The sequence below is a fragment of the Pteropus medius genome, unplaced genomic scaffold (genome assembly GCF_902729225.1).
Source record: "Pteropus medius unplaced genomic scaffold, Ma_sr-lr_union100, whole genome shotgun sequence".
In the NCBI taxonomy this organism is placed as follows: Eukaryota; Metazoa; Chordata; class Mammalia; order Chiroptera; family Pteropodidae; genus Pteropus; species Pteropus medius.
The window spans coordinates 8,960,024-8,976,944 of record NW_024352786.1 but is presented as its reverse complement, the minus strand read 5'-3'; the positions used below and the strand labels follow the sequence as shown (position 1 = coordinate 8,976,944).

The window sequence follows — 16,921 nt, the reverse complement described above, 5'->3', positions numbered from 1 at the left end:
AAAATGTATTAATTAAAAAAAAATGAGAAGGAAAAACGACTACTTAATCATTGTTCTAACCGTAATAGATCCCGACTAGTGACTAGATGAAATAGAACACAGAGATAATTGATAAGACTTCTAGTTTCAGAGAGGTTAATAAATCATAAACCATTTAAAACAGATTATTCTGAGCATTTCTAAAAACATTAAAAACATAAATTAAATCCATACATAAAGGACCCTGAAAAAGCCATTTTATAATTACTGAAGCATGTATAATTTAAAACTTCTCAAAATTTACAATACACATTAATAGTTTTTGAGGAAAAATTCATTTGAATTACAGACACTTTTAACAGCGGTCTATATCTATTATAAATATCCATAGGTTCTACAGGTGTGTCAAGGAACTATATAACCAGAGTTAACTAAGAAGTGGAAATTTATTTTACCAGTTTGATATCCTTTTTGGCTCTATGAGAATCAGCCTTGGCCTGGTCATAGGTTAGCGCCTTACTTCGTGCACACCACATACTCAGATTGTGTAAAACCTGAAAAGATCAAAGGCAAGACACTGACAAGATGGGAAAATACCTCTGGTTCCCCAACCCAAAAGTCTGATGGCGTTAACTTAAAAGAATCATCAACTGTAACATAATATATATTTAATTTACCTGTCTGATATCTTGATTGGCTCCCAAAATTATTTCATTCATAGCTGGAGGAGGAATCTTTAAACCCTCTTTAAATGCAATAGACATCATCGCACCCTAAAAATAAACAAGGAGAATCTTCAATAATGTTTTTAACTTGCCAGATATTTAAAAAATATCAGCTACTTTTAAAATTGACCCCTAAATAAATAGGATAGTGCGATGGAAAAAAGAATTCCAAACATCATACCTTTATCTGTTCAACCCGAGGTCTTTGAAAACGAAGGTCAAAACAATAATGAACCAAAGAGCGAATCTTGGGATGATTTCTATCGTTGCACATACAAATAATGGGAATTTTTGTATGTTTTATCAGGCCAATTAATTCCTGAAATGCAAATTTGCAACAACCAAATAATTACTTAAAAAACCCAAACACCACACAATGTATGTATTTTTGGTTTTAAAAACCTACTCAGCAACATGTCTTAATTACTATAAATGTCACATGATAATTAGTTCTTTGTATAAAAAAAAAAAAAATCAACAATAAACCTGCAAAAATGCAATGCTCTCATTACCTGAATTCCTCCCCTGTCTTCCGTGCCCGCCATGCCATCCACTTCATCCATGATGAGAGCGTGTTTCGTGCTTACTGAATGGGCTGCTCCACCTGACCCATGTTGAGGAGCCATGGGATGAAACAGAAACAAAATAACAGCTGTTCAAACACTGCTACTTTATAAAAAAATAATATAAATAATTTTAAACTGTTAATGTAGGTCCATGGTACTAAATTCAAAAGTTACAAGAGTGTGTGCGGTGAGAAAAAATTCTCTCTTCCATCCCTGCCACCTAGGGTACCCAGTTTTCCTTTCCAGAGGCAAAGAGTATGAACAGACTCTTGTCTATCTTTTCATAGGTATTTTATATATACTAAAAATGTGTGCATAAAAATATACCCCTTGGTTTGGTCATTTAATATATTTTTGTGATCTGTTCCTTATCTGTAGATATAGAACACATCATTTTCAAGGCTGTTTAATGTTCCATTTTACATACGTATCATAGTTTAATCTCTATTAATAAAATGTGGAAATGCTTCCAATCTTTTGCTATTATAAATCACATTAAGAGAATATCCATATATATGCCATTTTACATATATACAAGTATTAACAATTAACCCAGGAACTGGAATTTCTGGGTTGAAGGATCTGGGTAACTTAACTTTGAGAAATCTGCCAGATTGCTCTCCAGAGCTGTACCAATTTACAGCCCCACCAGCCATGTATAACTGTGACGTTCTCTGAACAACTTCTTTTTAACAATAATTTTCTACCAACGAGTACCAAGAATTCAGGTGACCATGCAATATGCCACAGGTTCTAAAACATACACCATTTAGTCTGCAATTTGGGCATCTTATTGTCCCCATAAGCTCTGGCCATACCAGACCACTAGCTACAACCTCAACACAGTGGTACTTTCGCACTGTCTTTTCTCCTTCCCTACTATTCTTACTTGAAATAACCTCTTCCACCCATGAACCATTCTATTTCTCATTCTTCAAGGCCCTTCAAACAAATGTCACCCTTTTATTGGTAGTTTTTCCCAACACCCCAAATGGAATCACTTCTTCGTATACAGGCCTCTATCACTTCACTGATCATGCTGCATTACAGTTATTTTTCTACCCCTCCTCACAGGATTCACCTGTGAATATGCTAAAATCATAAGCAAAGTACATAAATATACCCATATACGTGTTTTTATCACATTCTCGGAAACCTCTAAGACCTTAAGAAAAAAAGGTACCTATCGTCCTCTAAGAGTTACACTGGAGGCTTTTCTTATTCTCTCATTAGTCCCAGGGTTTAGAGGGTGTTTGACACATAGTAGTGTTCATTACTGGCTACGGAACATTCAAATGAACTTGTTTTTCTCACATAACCAAAGAAAACAATTCAAAAGGCCACATACTTGAATAAAAGCCTCTGATGCTGGTATTATTAAGTGACTCAGCAACAATCTCCTTCAAACTGTTCTTACTCCGAGTATCACTTGCATTCAGTTCCACGTAGCTATATCCCAATTCCTAATCGAAATATTGGAAACCATTACTATCACGATGTAAATTATTAACCCCCCCACCTAAAATAAAAAGAAAGTTAAGGAAGAAAAAGGGTAGCAAAATCACATAAGGAATCATAGGAAAATGATAAAGTATTCTAACAGACAATAAAGTTAACTATAATATGCCTCACAATAAGACATTTTAAAAACATCATACACATGCTTACCAAATACACATAAATACATACACACAAGTTTGGTTTTAAAACCTTAGCTGATAAATCACTAACCTGGAAGGATATATTTGAGTAAGTAATTTTACTAAGTTTACTACTTAAAGTCCTAAAAAGAATTAAATATAACCATGCCAAGATTTAATTACATTATTATAAGATACCAAAATGTAATTCTAGACTCTTCAAAATAAATAATAAAGTTAAATCATTCTTTGTCAAACTATCCCAACATATAATCTTCCTCTCAAATAATGATAAATCAAGTTATTCTGATTCATTTACCCCAATTGATCATTATATTGATCATAGGCATTATAAAATGCCTTAATTGAATTCCCCCTCAAATTAATGACAATAAAGGGAGCAAAGAATTATGACTGTTAACAGTACACATATTTAGTATAGACAATTCTTACAGGGTATATATGTGTCTAATAAGGGTCTATATTGTCTGTAAAATAATGCACCCAAGGACTTAGTACGTTGCCTGGTACACAGGCAGATATTACCTACAATTAGTTATAAATATTAAAAAAAGAATGAAAATGACAGATATCCCCCAAACCCCAAAGCAAATTCTAATGATTTGATTTCAGAAAAGTATATACACAACAGGTTAAAAAACATACATACCACATACATAAGCACACACACGCGCATCTCCTACACATGCCCACTCCTACGTTCCCTTCCCAACTGCAGCACAACAGAACACCCACCTGACAGACCAGAGAGGCTGTGGTTGTTTTGCCAACACCTGGAGGGCCTGAGAGCAATGCTGCTTTAAAACTAGAGCCATCATCTTTGCCGGCAAATTTACCAAACTTTGCTGCAAAGAAGAAAGAAGTTTGTGCGCAAACTTAGCACTGAGCCCTTCAGTTTAACTGTTCTAGATTTGCAGAATGTTTCCTACCAAATATAAACAATAGTTTCCAAAACACTTAGTAAAATTCTACTCCCTATATCACTTCAAACCCAAAACTAAAACTCATTAACTTTAAAACCCTGATTTGAAACAATAATTTTATGACTTCCTTTCCTACAGAAGCACAGGTCATGGAGCAGACTGGGTGCCAATCCTAACTCTCGCTATCCTGACCCCAGCACTCATCAGCTTGGAGAACTTCAGAAGTGACTTAACTCCTCTGGCCCGTTGTCTCCTTTGCAAAATGAGGGGAACAATAAGAATGTGCCTGGTAGGGATGCAGTGAGGATGAATGTGCTGAGCACAGAGCCCGGCATCTCAATGTATGTTAACGAGCACGGTCATGATCACAAAATGAAAAAATGAATTAAAGATGCTGTGTCTGCAAAATCTTGCACAGCTCAACTCTAGAGCATTCTGCCTGCCTTTATCACATGGGTGCCTGGCACATAAAGGGTGCTCAGTACATACATACAGACTGACAGTGTTGAATGTACTGTAGGTATATGGGAGAAGGGACTATAGCTCACTTGAAGCCTTAAAGTATTCTCCAGGCACACGAAGCACTTATCTTCCCTTTTAGGGCAGATTTTATGTAGTTTTGAAAAAAGAGACTCAACTTAAATTTAACCCTGTATCATTACAATCATATTATCTGTCATAAATAAAATAAACTGGCACCATCAGCCAATGTCTAGTGGCCATCTAAACATTAATAACCCAGTCATTGCCTTGGAAATTCACTGTGATGCTCATTAAATTTTCCTTTATTTCTTACACAATATCCCCAAAGGCAGCAGCTGAAGCGCAAGAAACTACTACTGACATTTGTGATCTGAAGTATTTTGGACATTAAATATATACTGCAGGTGTTACTATTCCATAACAAATACGTGGTGAAGAAGCACAGAAACTAGAGAAGCTCAGGACCCCCAGGCCTCCCGTAAGCAATATGCTACCGGGGTTTTTAGGCTGCCTAACCTGTAAGCGTGCCTCAGCTTTTTATTGGCACCTTTCTCACAATCTCTTTGGCGTTCTCAGCAGCCTTGCTCTCCCATGTCTTCAGGCCTTGGTACATGTACTCTCTCCCACTCAACACTCACCGCTCCCTTCACCTAGCCAACTCCTACTTGGTTTCCAAGTCTTAGCGTAGATGTCCCTTCCTCCAGGGATGGGAGCACAGACATCCCCATTCCTGACCACATACCTCCACCCCCTTAACATCTAAATTTACCCCTATAATAGTACCTAGCACATTACATTCTAATTGCTGGTTCATATATGTCTCCTCCACTGACTGAGCTCCAGGGGACTGTGTTTTGCTCACAACAGTACCTCTGGGGTCTAGTATAGCACCGGGCTTAGAGCAGGCTCTCAGTAAATGCTTGCTGAGAGATGAATGAACTAACCATTAGACTTCCTCACGTATGAGCAACTAACTGAGCAATAACATGGTGACAGACACACACAAAAATGAATGAAACTGGAAAATCACCGTGTTTCTTATCTTCAGATGGTCTCTTGTGCCAGTTTTGGAGCCAGCGTAGAAGTTTGTTGGCACAGCTCTGGTCACCTTGCTGTCCAATTATGGTCTTGAGTGAGGTTGGCTTATATTTATCAACCCAGAGCAAATTTTCCACTTTGTTTTCACTGCTGTCATCAGCCCAATTCCTAGCCCAGCTGTTACCGACTGTGTCCTCAGCCTCCTGCTCCTTGAAGTCCAGGCCTCTCCGAAACACACTTGTTTCCTTTTTTACTGAATTTAGAGAGCTGCCCCTTTTGGGAGTCAGTCTGCTCCTTTTGGATTCTGACTCCTTCTTGGTTGGACTAATTTTTCTTTTTCCTTGTTCATTTTTTTGTGGTGTTCTTTGCAATCTGGACTTTCCTTTATTCATCTTAAAAATGGGAAAAGTGAGGAAAAAAGAAACCCGGTGAGATAAAGAATTTCTACCCTGATAAATGTACCCTAGAGGGCAACCTGAGATATCCAAGCAAACTCCCCAACCTGGGTTTGCTTCTTCACAACGGCCCTGCTGTTTGTGGAAATCACCACCTTCCAAACTTTAAAAAATTAACAACAAACACTGAAAACCGCCCAAATGCAAATTTTTAAAGTGAGAACATAGCTTTTAAAATAATAAGTAATCTATTATCAGTTTGAAAAAAAACAAGGTAAAGGATTAAGAGACTTTGTATCAGTTTTCTAACTAGTTAAAAGTTAATGCTTCCAATAACTATGCATGGTGTCAGGTGGGCACCAGACTTAGCAGAAGGGTCACTTGTAAGTTATGTAAATGTCTAACCAATGTGCTGTACACCTGAAATTAAGATAACATTGAATGTCAACTGTAATTGAAAAATTTTAAAAAAATTTTTTTAAGTTAATGCCTCCACAAAAACTTGTACACAAATGTTCACAGCAACATTATAAATATATATACAATTATTATACCCCCCAAAACAGTAACAACCTAAATGTCCACCAACTGATAAGCAGATAAACAAAATGTGGCCTATCCACACAATGGAATACTAATCACCAAAAAAAGGAGTGCAGTAGTGGTATATGCTTCAAAGTAGGTAAACCTTGAAAACATTATGCTAAGTGGAAGGAGCTGGACACAAAGGGCTACGTATTGCATGATTCCTTTAAATGTCCAGAACAGGCAAATCCATAGACACTAAGTATAGCAGTGGTTGCCAAGGGGCGGATATGAGGACTGACTGCTCATGGGTACAGGATTCCTTTAGGGAGTGATGACAGTGTTCTGAAAATAGATAGTGGTGATGGTTGCACAGTCTCGTGAATATTCTAAAACCACTGATTTATATACTTTAAAAGGGTGGGTTTTGTGGTATGTGAATAATATCTAAATAATAAATTTTGTTGTGTGTGAATAATAATTAAAAAAATTTGTGCCTCTTTACCAGTGAGTGGATGCTAAAATTAGTGGGTGAATATCTTAGGACAAACAAGAAATTAGCATAGTCCTAAAGTATTTCCCTAAGATATTTATCAATTACAAAGGGAAAAATAGTCACTTCGCTAGTGGAGAAACTTGGCAGACATCGACTTACTCAAGTAATCGAGGCTAATATCTCTAATAATAAGAGATTATCAACATCATGTACACCTGCTATATGAGGACACAATATTGCTTCTGTGGTATTCTTACTAAAAATGCATAACCTCAAGCTCATCATAAGAAAACATCAAAGAAACCCGAACTGAGAGCCATTCTACAAAACAACTGACTAGTACTCATCAAAAGTGTCAAGGTCATAAAAAGACAAGAAAAAATGAAGGAACTGTCATAGACTAGAGGAGACTAAGATACAACTAAATGCAGTGTGGGATCCAAGATTAGAAAAAGAACAATGGGAAGAAAACCGAAGTTTGAATAATATGTGTAGTTTAGTTAGCCATATGGTCTCAGCGTTAATTTCCTGATTTTAGTAACTGTGCTATGGTCACATAAGTTGCTAACATTAAGGAACGCTGGGTGAAGGGCCAATCCAAATCATTACCCAAGATATTTCTAACTGTAATCAACAGGCAGACCACCTGGACAACAGAGCTGGGAATTAAACTTGGGCTACTGGCATCCCTGTGTCCTGCACTTGGAAAAGACCTGTATATAGTGAGAATGAATGAAGCTAACACTAGAAGCAGAGAGACAGAAACTTAAAGAGTCCTGAAAGCACTGAAATCTCTAGATCCAGTAATTCCTATTCCAGACCCACCCTGCCCATAGTTTAGTTATGTGTGCCAACATTTTTCCCTTTTGGCTAAAGCTGATATGGGCTGGGTTTCTGTCACAACTGAAAAAGTCCTACTATTGTTCTAACTGAAAATTAAGTCATCATGCTAATACCTATAATGTGTCCTGTAAAGAACTCTTAGTCAATAACCTTTGCACAAAATCATTGTAAAATATGGAAAATATGGAAAGTTGAATACGTAGATATGGTAAATGCAATACACTGTCCTCTCCCTCTCTCCTCATATTTCTTTGTGGAAGGTAAGGAAATACACTGAACAAGATATCCGGAAGCAGAGTCTTCCAGCTCAAAAGGAAATAGATAGGTTCATATGCAGTAGAAGAAGTTAATCTTTATTTAGCCAACAGGCCTATTGCCACCCAAGAAATGTCTAAGAAACAGGAAAGTTGCTATATGCCAACTTACATAAATCGAGTTCATTTTATACAAACCTCAGCTTCAACTGCTATTTCATATTTGGACTTCTTGCCTGGCATAGTTCGAATCAGATCCAATAGGCCATCTTCATCAATAATTTTTGTCCCCAAAGCTGCTGCCTATTGATCAAAAATGTAAATCACTAAAACCATATTTTAACCATTACTTTCTGTAAAATATATATATATGATTCTAGGACATCTTAATAGATGAAAGACCACATGTGTAAATTAGATAATACTGGAATATTTTTTAAAAACATATTCATAACAAAAAAGTACCATTAAAAAGAAAGAAATGACACCATTAAAAAGAAAGAAAAGAATAGTAAGCTGGCACCTGAGGTGTCACATTACCACTTTTCTGAATTACTTTACCTTTTCCTCTCCCCTAGAAAAGGCAAAGTCACTAGGGCCTAAGTTCAGCTCTTCATTCCCTCTCCCAGCATCACTCATCTGGCAGACATTCTCTCCCACCCTCTTCCCTGCTAACGGAGCTCCAATCTGTCCATCTCCAAGTGATAAATTATGATCGCTCTCAGGCAAGCACGAAAGTCCTCACTTATATCACTAACTGGCCACGTGACAGCTCTGAGCAATGAAACTTAAGTGAAATTCTATAAGAGGTGTTTCTAGGAAAACTTGTAAGGCCAGTGACAGCTAGTATGAAATCTTACCATTTCTCCCTTTTTTCTGCCTTGAATGTGCACCTGAATGCCTAGAGCTGCAGCCACCTCGCAACACAAGGCAACATGCACAAAGACTAAAGCTAACACATAAGGACGACAGAGGTAGAGAATGGAACTAGCCTAGTTACATTACTGGGCTGCTGAGCCATGCCCAGGAACTGCCTACCTTTGGAATTCTTGTTAGGTAAGAAAAGAAGTAGTTATTTGTTTGAACCAAGGTTAGTATTCTGTTACTTGGAGCTAAACACAATCCTACTGACACACCTAAGAGCTCTAATAAAAAACTTAAGATGGAGTCTACTCAAGCATACATAGGAACACTTAAGACTAGAAGAAACAGAAAACTGCATTTGCTTCTATCTTCAAAAAAAGATTTAAATTTAAATTAGAATTTAATTTTTAAATTAAATTTAAAAATTAAATTTGACTGAGAAAGTCAAATAAACAGGAACTATGCTTTCAAAATCCTGGGATTGAAGCCAACAATATTTTTATGAAGAAAGAGTCTAGGAAGAAATTACTTTTCTGTAATTTTCTTCTCTTAATTCTGTGTAAAGGGTATTACTACAAATGGTTGTATCAAGAGCCTGCCAAGCAAGCAGGCTAATTCATTGTATTGAGAATACAGCAGCACCCACCTTATCACTCTTGGACTGTCCGCTATCACGACCCATGACAAGGTAGTTTGTTTTCTTGCTGACATTTCCAGTTACTTTTCCTCCATAACGTTCAATTAAAGACTTGGCTTCATCTCTTTCAATGGACTCCAGCACTCCTGTGATTACAAATATAAGGCCTTCCAAGCAATTTTCAGCTCCCTAAAAACCAAAATGTTCAAGCAGAGAGGAAATTACATGGTAGTTTTCCAAAGAACTATTTGGCATCAAAACTTCAGTAAGTTGATTTTTCTCATTTGACATCATAAATAGTCTCGGCATGAAAAATTTGCTGGAAATTTACAGCAAATAAGCAGAACCTGAAATTAAATCCTGAGACATTCTTATATAGGCTAACATTTAATAAACTTATAAAACCAGAAATGAAAAATATATATTTAATATGGTTAGCGAACCTTATTATAATTATCTATTCATACTATTTTCATTTTTTAAAAAATATTTAAACTACTAGTTACCTTGTATAACTTTAAGTAAACTAGATGCAATCTTTCAATAGAAATTCTTGGTATTGTTAAGAAGGGAAAGTTTCAATTCCAAAAAACTAAACAAGTTTGAATTCCTGCCCTTCTCTCTGTTGTTTGCCCTATGAGAGTACATTCAACAACTTGTGCATAACTTAAAGGCAAGATCATATTATCTCTCGGTTGGCAAGATAACTTCAAAACACAAAAGACACTGGCCAAAGACAGCAGGATGGAAAAGACATTTAATCTTAATTGGAACTGTGTATAGTTACAGACTTCAAAAAATTTTTGCAATGGTTCAATAACATGATACAACCAAGTAAAATGAAAATTATGTAAACCATTCCAAGTTACTTATTACTCTTTGAATAGAGAATCGAGATCGACGCAGACTTAAAACAGGCCTGAAAAGAAGCTAAACAAAATTAAAAGACTGCTGCAATACAAGTTCAACCCTTCGCCATCCAGATGAAGACCCTTTCTTAGGGGGAAAAATAAGTATGAATCTGCTTGGAGAAAAAAGGTTTGACTAACAACATCTCAAGATCCCTTAAAGCCTTATGATTCTAGGATTGAAATGATCAACTCTACAGGTACTTAAACTCCTCTCAACAAATTCAAAATAACCTTATAAAACTACACGCAAGCCCCTATCCCACACTCTAAACCTTCTATCATCTCTTGAACTATCACCCGTTGTGACTCTGAGCATCTTTTACTTATCCAATCTCAGCATTTCTAGCCTCCACTCTAAAACTCTCACTGTAGAACGACCTGATATCCTCGACCTCCTCTCCGACATTGCCCCCACTGCCTTATCTTCACTAAAACCTGACTATTCCCTAAGGTCACCACTTTGCTTCAAGTTCTTTCAATCAGAGGCTCTCATACATCTTGTACAAGAGGCAACACTGGTATCTTCTTCTGGAGCCCTATACAACCACTAGCCCTGTAGGCTCGTTCCCTCGCCCTCTTTATTATTGGAGGCACTAGTCCTCACATGCAGTCTGAATGCCTTCTCTTCTACCCTCTCAGAAATCTCACATTACATTTGACTATGTTTCTTTTCTGGTGTATCTTCAATCTCTCCCTTTCTGGTAGATCTATCCCATCAGCAAAAATCATGCTTTAAAGTATCTCTTATCTTAAAAATACTCATATTTTTCCCCTAAAACCCATCTTCTATTCATTTATAGCTAAATGTCCTCTCTCTCCTTTCCCCCTTCACAACCAAACTTATCAAACATATTATGTACTTGTGCTACCTCCATTTTATCTCCTCTCACTCACTCTTCAACGCACTTTCACTAGGCTCTGCTTCCACTATTCCATTAAAACTGCTCTTGCTGAGGCGACTAAGGACCATTCATGTTATTAAATGCAATGGACAACTGTCAGTCTCCTCTTACTCAATGATCTTAAAAATATTCTCTCTTTCCTTTGCTTCTGTGACACGACCCTTATCAGACTTCATCCTATATTTGTGGCTTCTTAGTTTCCTTTTCGGTTTTACCTTTCTGTACTTCATGAAGAAGCTAGACCTAAGGCCCTCTTCTCTTCTCATTCTGTACTGTTTCCCTTCGAACATTATCTACTTGCCAATAATGGCCAAGCTTTTACATCCCATCTTGAATTCTGTTCTGTGCTCCAGTCCTACATAGCTCTTGTCTACTCAATATCCCTGCATGGATATCTCACATACATCTAAAGCACAGTATGGCCAACAATAAACTCATTAACTCCACAAACCAGCTCCGCCTCCAGTGGCATTGGTATCCACCCAGCTACTCATGCGATAACGAGGAAATCATCCCTGATTCTCATTTTTTCTCAACTCCTCCTTCCAACGATCACCAAGTCCTATAGATTTTACCTTTTCCATTGAAACTACTTCGTTTTTCAGCGTTCACTGCTACTACCCTAGACAAGTCTCTATTATTTCTCACCACCTCTCCAAATTGATCTCCCTATATCTATTCCTGCTCACTCCGTTGCACTCTATATACTCGGCAGCCAGTATGTTCTTTTAGAAATGCAAATCTGGTGAGGTTATTCCCCTACTTATGACTCCTTCTCTTAGGCAAAAGTCCTAAACATTAGGCCCTGCAAGATGTGGCCCTATTTACCTCTTTGCTTACTCCCATCCCTTGGTCACTATGCTCCAACTATACTCTCTTGCTTTTAATTCTTCAAACATACCATTAAGATCTCTTACTCTTCAGGGACATCACACATTCTGGTCCCTCTGCCCAAATCGTGTCATCGGAGCTCCTCCACAGCTGGTTAAATCCCTTTCATTCTTCAAGTTTCCATTTATATGTCACTTATTCAACACACCCCACCCAAGGCCAGGTTCCTCAGTTATATTCCCAAAGAGCATCCTGGATTTTTCTCTAATGACACATATATCACAATTATAATTAAATAATAATTTATTTAAGGTCTCTTTCCCGAGTTAGGCCATAAGTAACATGAAGGCAAAGAGCATTAGTCTTGTAACTACTGTATGCCTCAAAGCCCAGCCCTACTGGGGATACTTGTTACTTAAAGGAAAATTTTTCTAAGTATCAAGCAATGATGCATAATATGAATAAATACCCCAAATTTGTAAAGATGGTGACCAAAGCTTTTCTGTTAATTGTAACTATGAATTTTCTGCTGCTGTCAACACGGTGAACACATCTTGGGCCCACAGGCCAAGGGCCCTGAGAGAATGGCAGGCCCTCTCACTACACTTACCTTTGGAATTTCTTTGGAGCCCAGAGCTTTGGGACCTTCTCGATTTAAGTAACTTCGATAAGCTTGATAATTAGTGCGTCTCTTTTCAGAATCTTCAGGACTTACAGACTTTAGAAACAGGTAAAGGAAATTGAACAAAGTTATAAAAAATTCATGTAAAATTAAAAAAACACACCAATAAGCATTAAGTCACTTCTGTGTTTGGTCCCGAAATTAACATTTTTAGCTACATGGGTCCTCTTCAATTTACAAATATGCGGCTTATAAACATCCCTGCATCAACACTAGTCAACCATCTCCACTCTAAATGCACACATCTCAGGACAGATTAGAGGCATACACCAAGTTGCCAGCCCCAAGAAAAGAAATCAAACGAGCATATTTCAAATATTCATTTAAGTTTTAAATTCTATTTCAAAATATATCCATGTGTATTTTACGGGAAAAATTAATTTTTCCCCAAGTAAACCTGATGACACAAGAAGCCATCCCATGTTTACCCTATGACTTTGCACACCCCTAACACAACCTAAATGGGCCTATACTCCTGGGGATATAAGCACTGCAGTCTGAGAATTCATATAAACAGCTAACTCAAACAAGGGGCAAGCTTTACTCCAAAAACTAGCACATTCTATACGCCACCATTCTTCCTTCTAGGTTTAATCTCTCCTACTCAATTTATCTCAGGAGATCTTTACCATGTGTATGTCTCAGAAAATCATGGGGAAATTTTTCAAATTATATATCCCTGGACTCACTCCAAGTTTCTGATTCAAGAACTACTGTAAGATGGTCTCTGTTGTTTTTCCTACTTCCTATTTTACATTATTTTTAACATGTAAGCCATCTCAAATACCTTTGAGAGTAGATGAAATATTACTTCTATACAAAGAAATGATTTAGTCAACAAATAGGCAAGCTGTTTTGGTTATTAGTTAAATAGTCATTACAGGCTGGTTCTTGCCCCTAACTCTTTAATAGTGGTTCTCAGTATGGTGTGCATTCATATCATATGAGCTTAATAAAATACACCTGCTCAGACCAGATGCCTTGGGAAACCATATTTTTAACAAGCTTCGCGGGAGATCCAATGCATATCAAATTGAGAAAATTATTCATTTATAACAATTCTATGAAAAAAATAATGCTGAATTATAAACACCTTATAAAATAACTATGAAGCATATACGTTTATAAAGTCACAATTTTCTGACCCAAATAGATTGATTTTATTAAACCGACTTTAATGTTCTTAAAACTGCTTAAGTAAAAAGTTCTCTAAATCGTTTCTATTACAACTTTGAAAAATACAGTGGAGAGTAACAATGTCACTTAAAGATTTCTTCTCCTTTAATAAAAATCGACAAGCCTCTATAAACTGAACATGTTTAGGGTACGTGATGAAAAACATTCATTCACCAGATAAGTATTTAGTGAAGAAAAATCTGAGACCAAAAAGTTCATTGTTCCCTTTAGCATATTTATGAGCACTGACCACAAACCAAAAAAATGCATCTTAAAATCATCATCATTTCACTGCTCTCCACTAAGAAATGATGGTAATGAGCAGTTAGACAATATTCACTTTTAATTCGAAGGGCCTAGGAGGCTTACAGGAATTGTGCTTTCTCATTGTGATTCTCAGGTGGTTCCAAATTAGAGATGCTAAGAAACCATTCACTTCTCAAACATACATTGAAAACACAGAAAACTTTAAAAAACCATTCTACATTATTTCATGTTTTTTCCTTGGAAAATGATTTCAGTATCACGACATTGTTATACAAGGGCAAAAAGGAGCATACTCAGGCCAAATACAAATAATAATTATTTTAATAATAGCAAAAACTTATATAGCACTTAGTATGTACCAGGCATTGTTCTAAGTGGTTTTACATATTAACTTATTAGGTACTATTATTACCCGTATTTTACAAATGAAGAGACCAAAGCAGAGAGAGGGGTAGTAACCAGACCAAGGCTACGATCTGAAACTGACTCGAGTCTATTTCAGAGCCACCATGTTGTTACACTGCCTTTTTTGGCCTGAGAAGACCTAAATTCAAAGCTGGCTCTGCCACTTACCAGCTGGATGACATTATAAAAGTTACTTAAACTGTTTCAGTCCATTTCCTCATCTTTAAAAGTTGAATAATAAAAATAAATAACTCTCAGAGTTGTAAAGATTACATGCGATGTCATAGGTTTTAACACATCTGATACTCAATAAATATTGGCTAATCTAGCTATATCAATAATCTATGCTCTGCAACAGCATCTAAATAAGATTTTATCTTAAAAGTATATAATGACTTAAAAAGTCAGAAAAAAACTTGGGAAAAAAAAAATCAAACACATATCAACACATAGCCCCAACATGATACACTTTTGGAAAATTTCTACCTCTTTTTTAGCTGGAGAGCTTTTGGTCTTCTTAGGAGTTTTTGTCTCTTTCAATTCAATGGCATTTTCTTTTCTTTTCGAGGACATAGGCTCTGTTTCTTTAGAAGAACTCTCTCCTTTTTTTTTCAAAAGCGTCAGCTTGGAACTAGCTTTAGGAGAAGAAGTTTTTCTTATTTTGTAAGGTGATGACTTGGAATGCTGCTGGGATTCTTTTGAGCTTTCATGTTTAGTTTGTTTCTTAGGACTGTAGTTCTTCCTTTCATCCAGAAATTGTTCTGTTTTCACTAGCAAGAAAAATTATGATTGTTGTTTTTGGAAAATGATATCCCATATCAAGATTATTTTTTCATTTTTCAACTGAGTAGCACACAATATCATATGGTGATTTTATAATATCTATATTAAGATTTTAGTTCTTTGGTTTATACAACATTTATTTTTAAAACATTCGTATATTACTTCTTTGTATAACCAGTTCAAATAAAGGGATCTGTTTTTAAATATAAATTACTCATTAATCGAAATAATATGGTAGTCGTCATCTAAGAACATGGGCTTTATTTCAGAAAATCTTCAATGATCTGAAATTTACACAGAGAAAACTTACTAACTAGAATACATCACATAATTTTATTTGTAATATAATCTGAATGTCCCAAATCGTGAGATTTTAAGACTAAAAGGTACATGAACATATTTACTTATAGGGTTAAGACCATCTATACTAGCACTTTGTTATATGCCAGGACCACTAAAAAAATAAAACCTACGACAATCAGTAAGAGCTCAGATGACCTGAGCTCTTGAAACACCTAGTTCTTTGTCTTCATATATTAAAGCTCATGTGTTCCACTACACTTGAAAATAAACATGAAGCCAGAAGTTGTAATACATTTTTCACAACAATCATACAGCAGAAGCAGATAGGCATCCTGTGCCAGCTAATATCCAAACAGCTTTAAACGTATCTAAGTAGAATATGCTCCAATATTTCTATAAAATAACGTCTACCTAACAATATAAGGCAATTATTGAATAGAATGTTTAAATAAGGTTACCATATATTTTCTTCTATAAAGATAAATGTTCCAGCTTACTTTTTTACCCCTAGTATTACCTTTATAAGGAGATTTATGTTTTTCTGTTTTATGTAAATTGGCTTGGACAGATGAAAACGTTTCTCTCTCTTCTTGGTCCTTTTGAGCCTAAGAAAATTTTAAGTGTCAAATGTGACAAATAATAGGAAAACTATTACCACAAAATATATTGTTAAAACTGACCAAAGTTTTAATTTCAGTTTTAATTTTAAGATTAAGGGCCACTTTCCAAAGTAACAGGACAATACAATAAATTTTTACTCATTCATCTATGAGATTTCTGGGGCAAATGAATCATGTTTTATTTTTAATTTTACAGACAAGAAAACAGATTGAAAGGGTATAAAAAATACAATTATAAAAAATTATCCCAGTTCTTCCCAACTTGTGAGTTTGGAAATGGAAGCCTTATTTCTGCTTCTTTCATCTTAATTCTCAAGCTGTTAACGTTATGAGGTTAAAAACTAAAATCTAAACCCAAAAGACTAAATTAAAAACAATCTAAAGTTTAAAAGAAAAAGAAGAGAGTACTTTCTCGAAAGAGAAAAAAACATATCTATTTTCTCTCTACTGCTCCCTCAAAACTGCATTTTATAAAGAGGTCACAAATTGGGGGGTATGACACAGTATTTTTTTTAAAATAATAATAATTTGAATGTCTTTAGATGGAGTAAGGCTCTTCAAATGACAAAGTCCCCACTACCTCCTATTGTCTTACATCTGACTGCTGTAAAATCTTTTAAAATAGTCGATATTGATACTGACAATATTAATA

The 16,921-nt window shown here is 35.9% G+C and overlaps 1 protein-coding gene across 8 annotated transcripts in view; it reads right to left on the bottom strand.

Annotated features, from left to right (window-relative positions):
• The window catches only part of RFC1 (replication factor C subunit 1), a 57,675-nt gene that overhangs the window by 8,923 nt on the left and 31,831 nt on the right, over positions 1–16,921 (bottom strand). For all 8 annotated transcript variants that reach the window (XM_039848738.1, XM_039848741.1, XM_039848739.1 and 5 more), the window contains 12 exons: positions 16,167–16,254; positions 15,050–15,333; positions 12,644–12,751; positions 9,399–9,578; positions 8,087–8,191; positions 5,368–5,767; positions 3,667–3,776; positions 2,619–2,733; positions 1,217–1,308; positions 886–1,023; positions 657–752; positions 435–533 (listed from right to left, as the gene is read on the bottom strand). In XM_039848738.1, the coding sequence (XP_039704672.1) occupies positions 435–533; positions 657–752; positions 886–1,023; positions 1,217–1,308; positions 2,619–2,733; positions 3,667–3,776; positions 5,368–5,767; positions 8,087–8,191; positions 9,399–9,578; positions 12,644–12,751; positions 15,050–15,333; positions 16,167–16,254 (1,815 nt within the window). The remainder of the gene's footprint in view (positions 1–434; positions 534–656; positions 753–885; positions 1,024–1,216; positions 1,309–2,618; positions 2,734–3,666; positions 3,777–5,367; positions 5,768–8,086; positions 8,192–9,398; positions 9,579–12,643; positions 12,752–15,049; positions 15,334–16,166; positions 16,255–16,921) is intronic.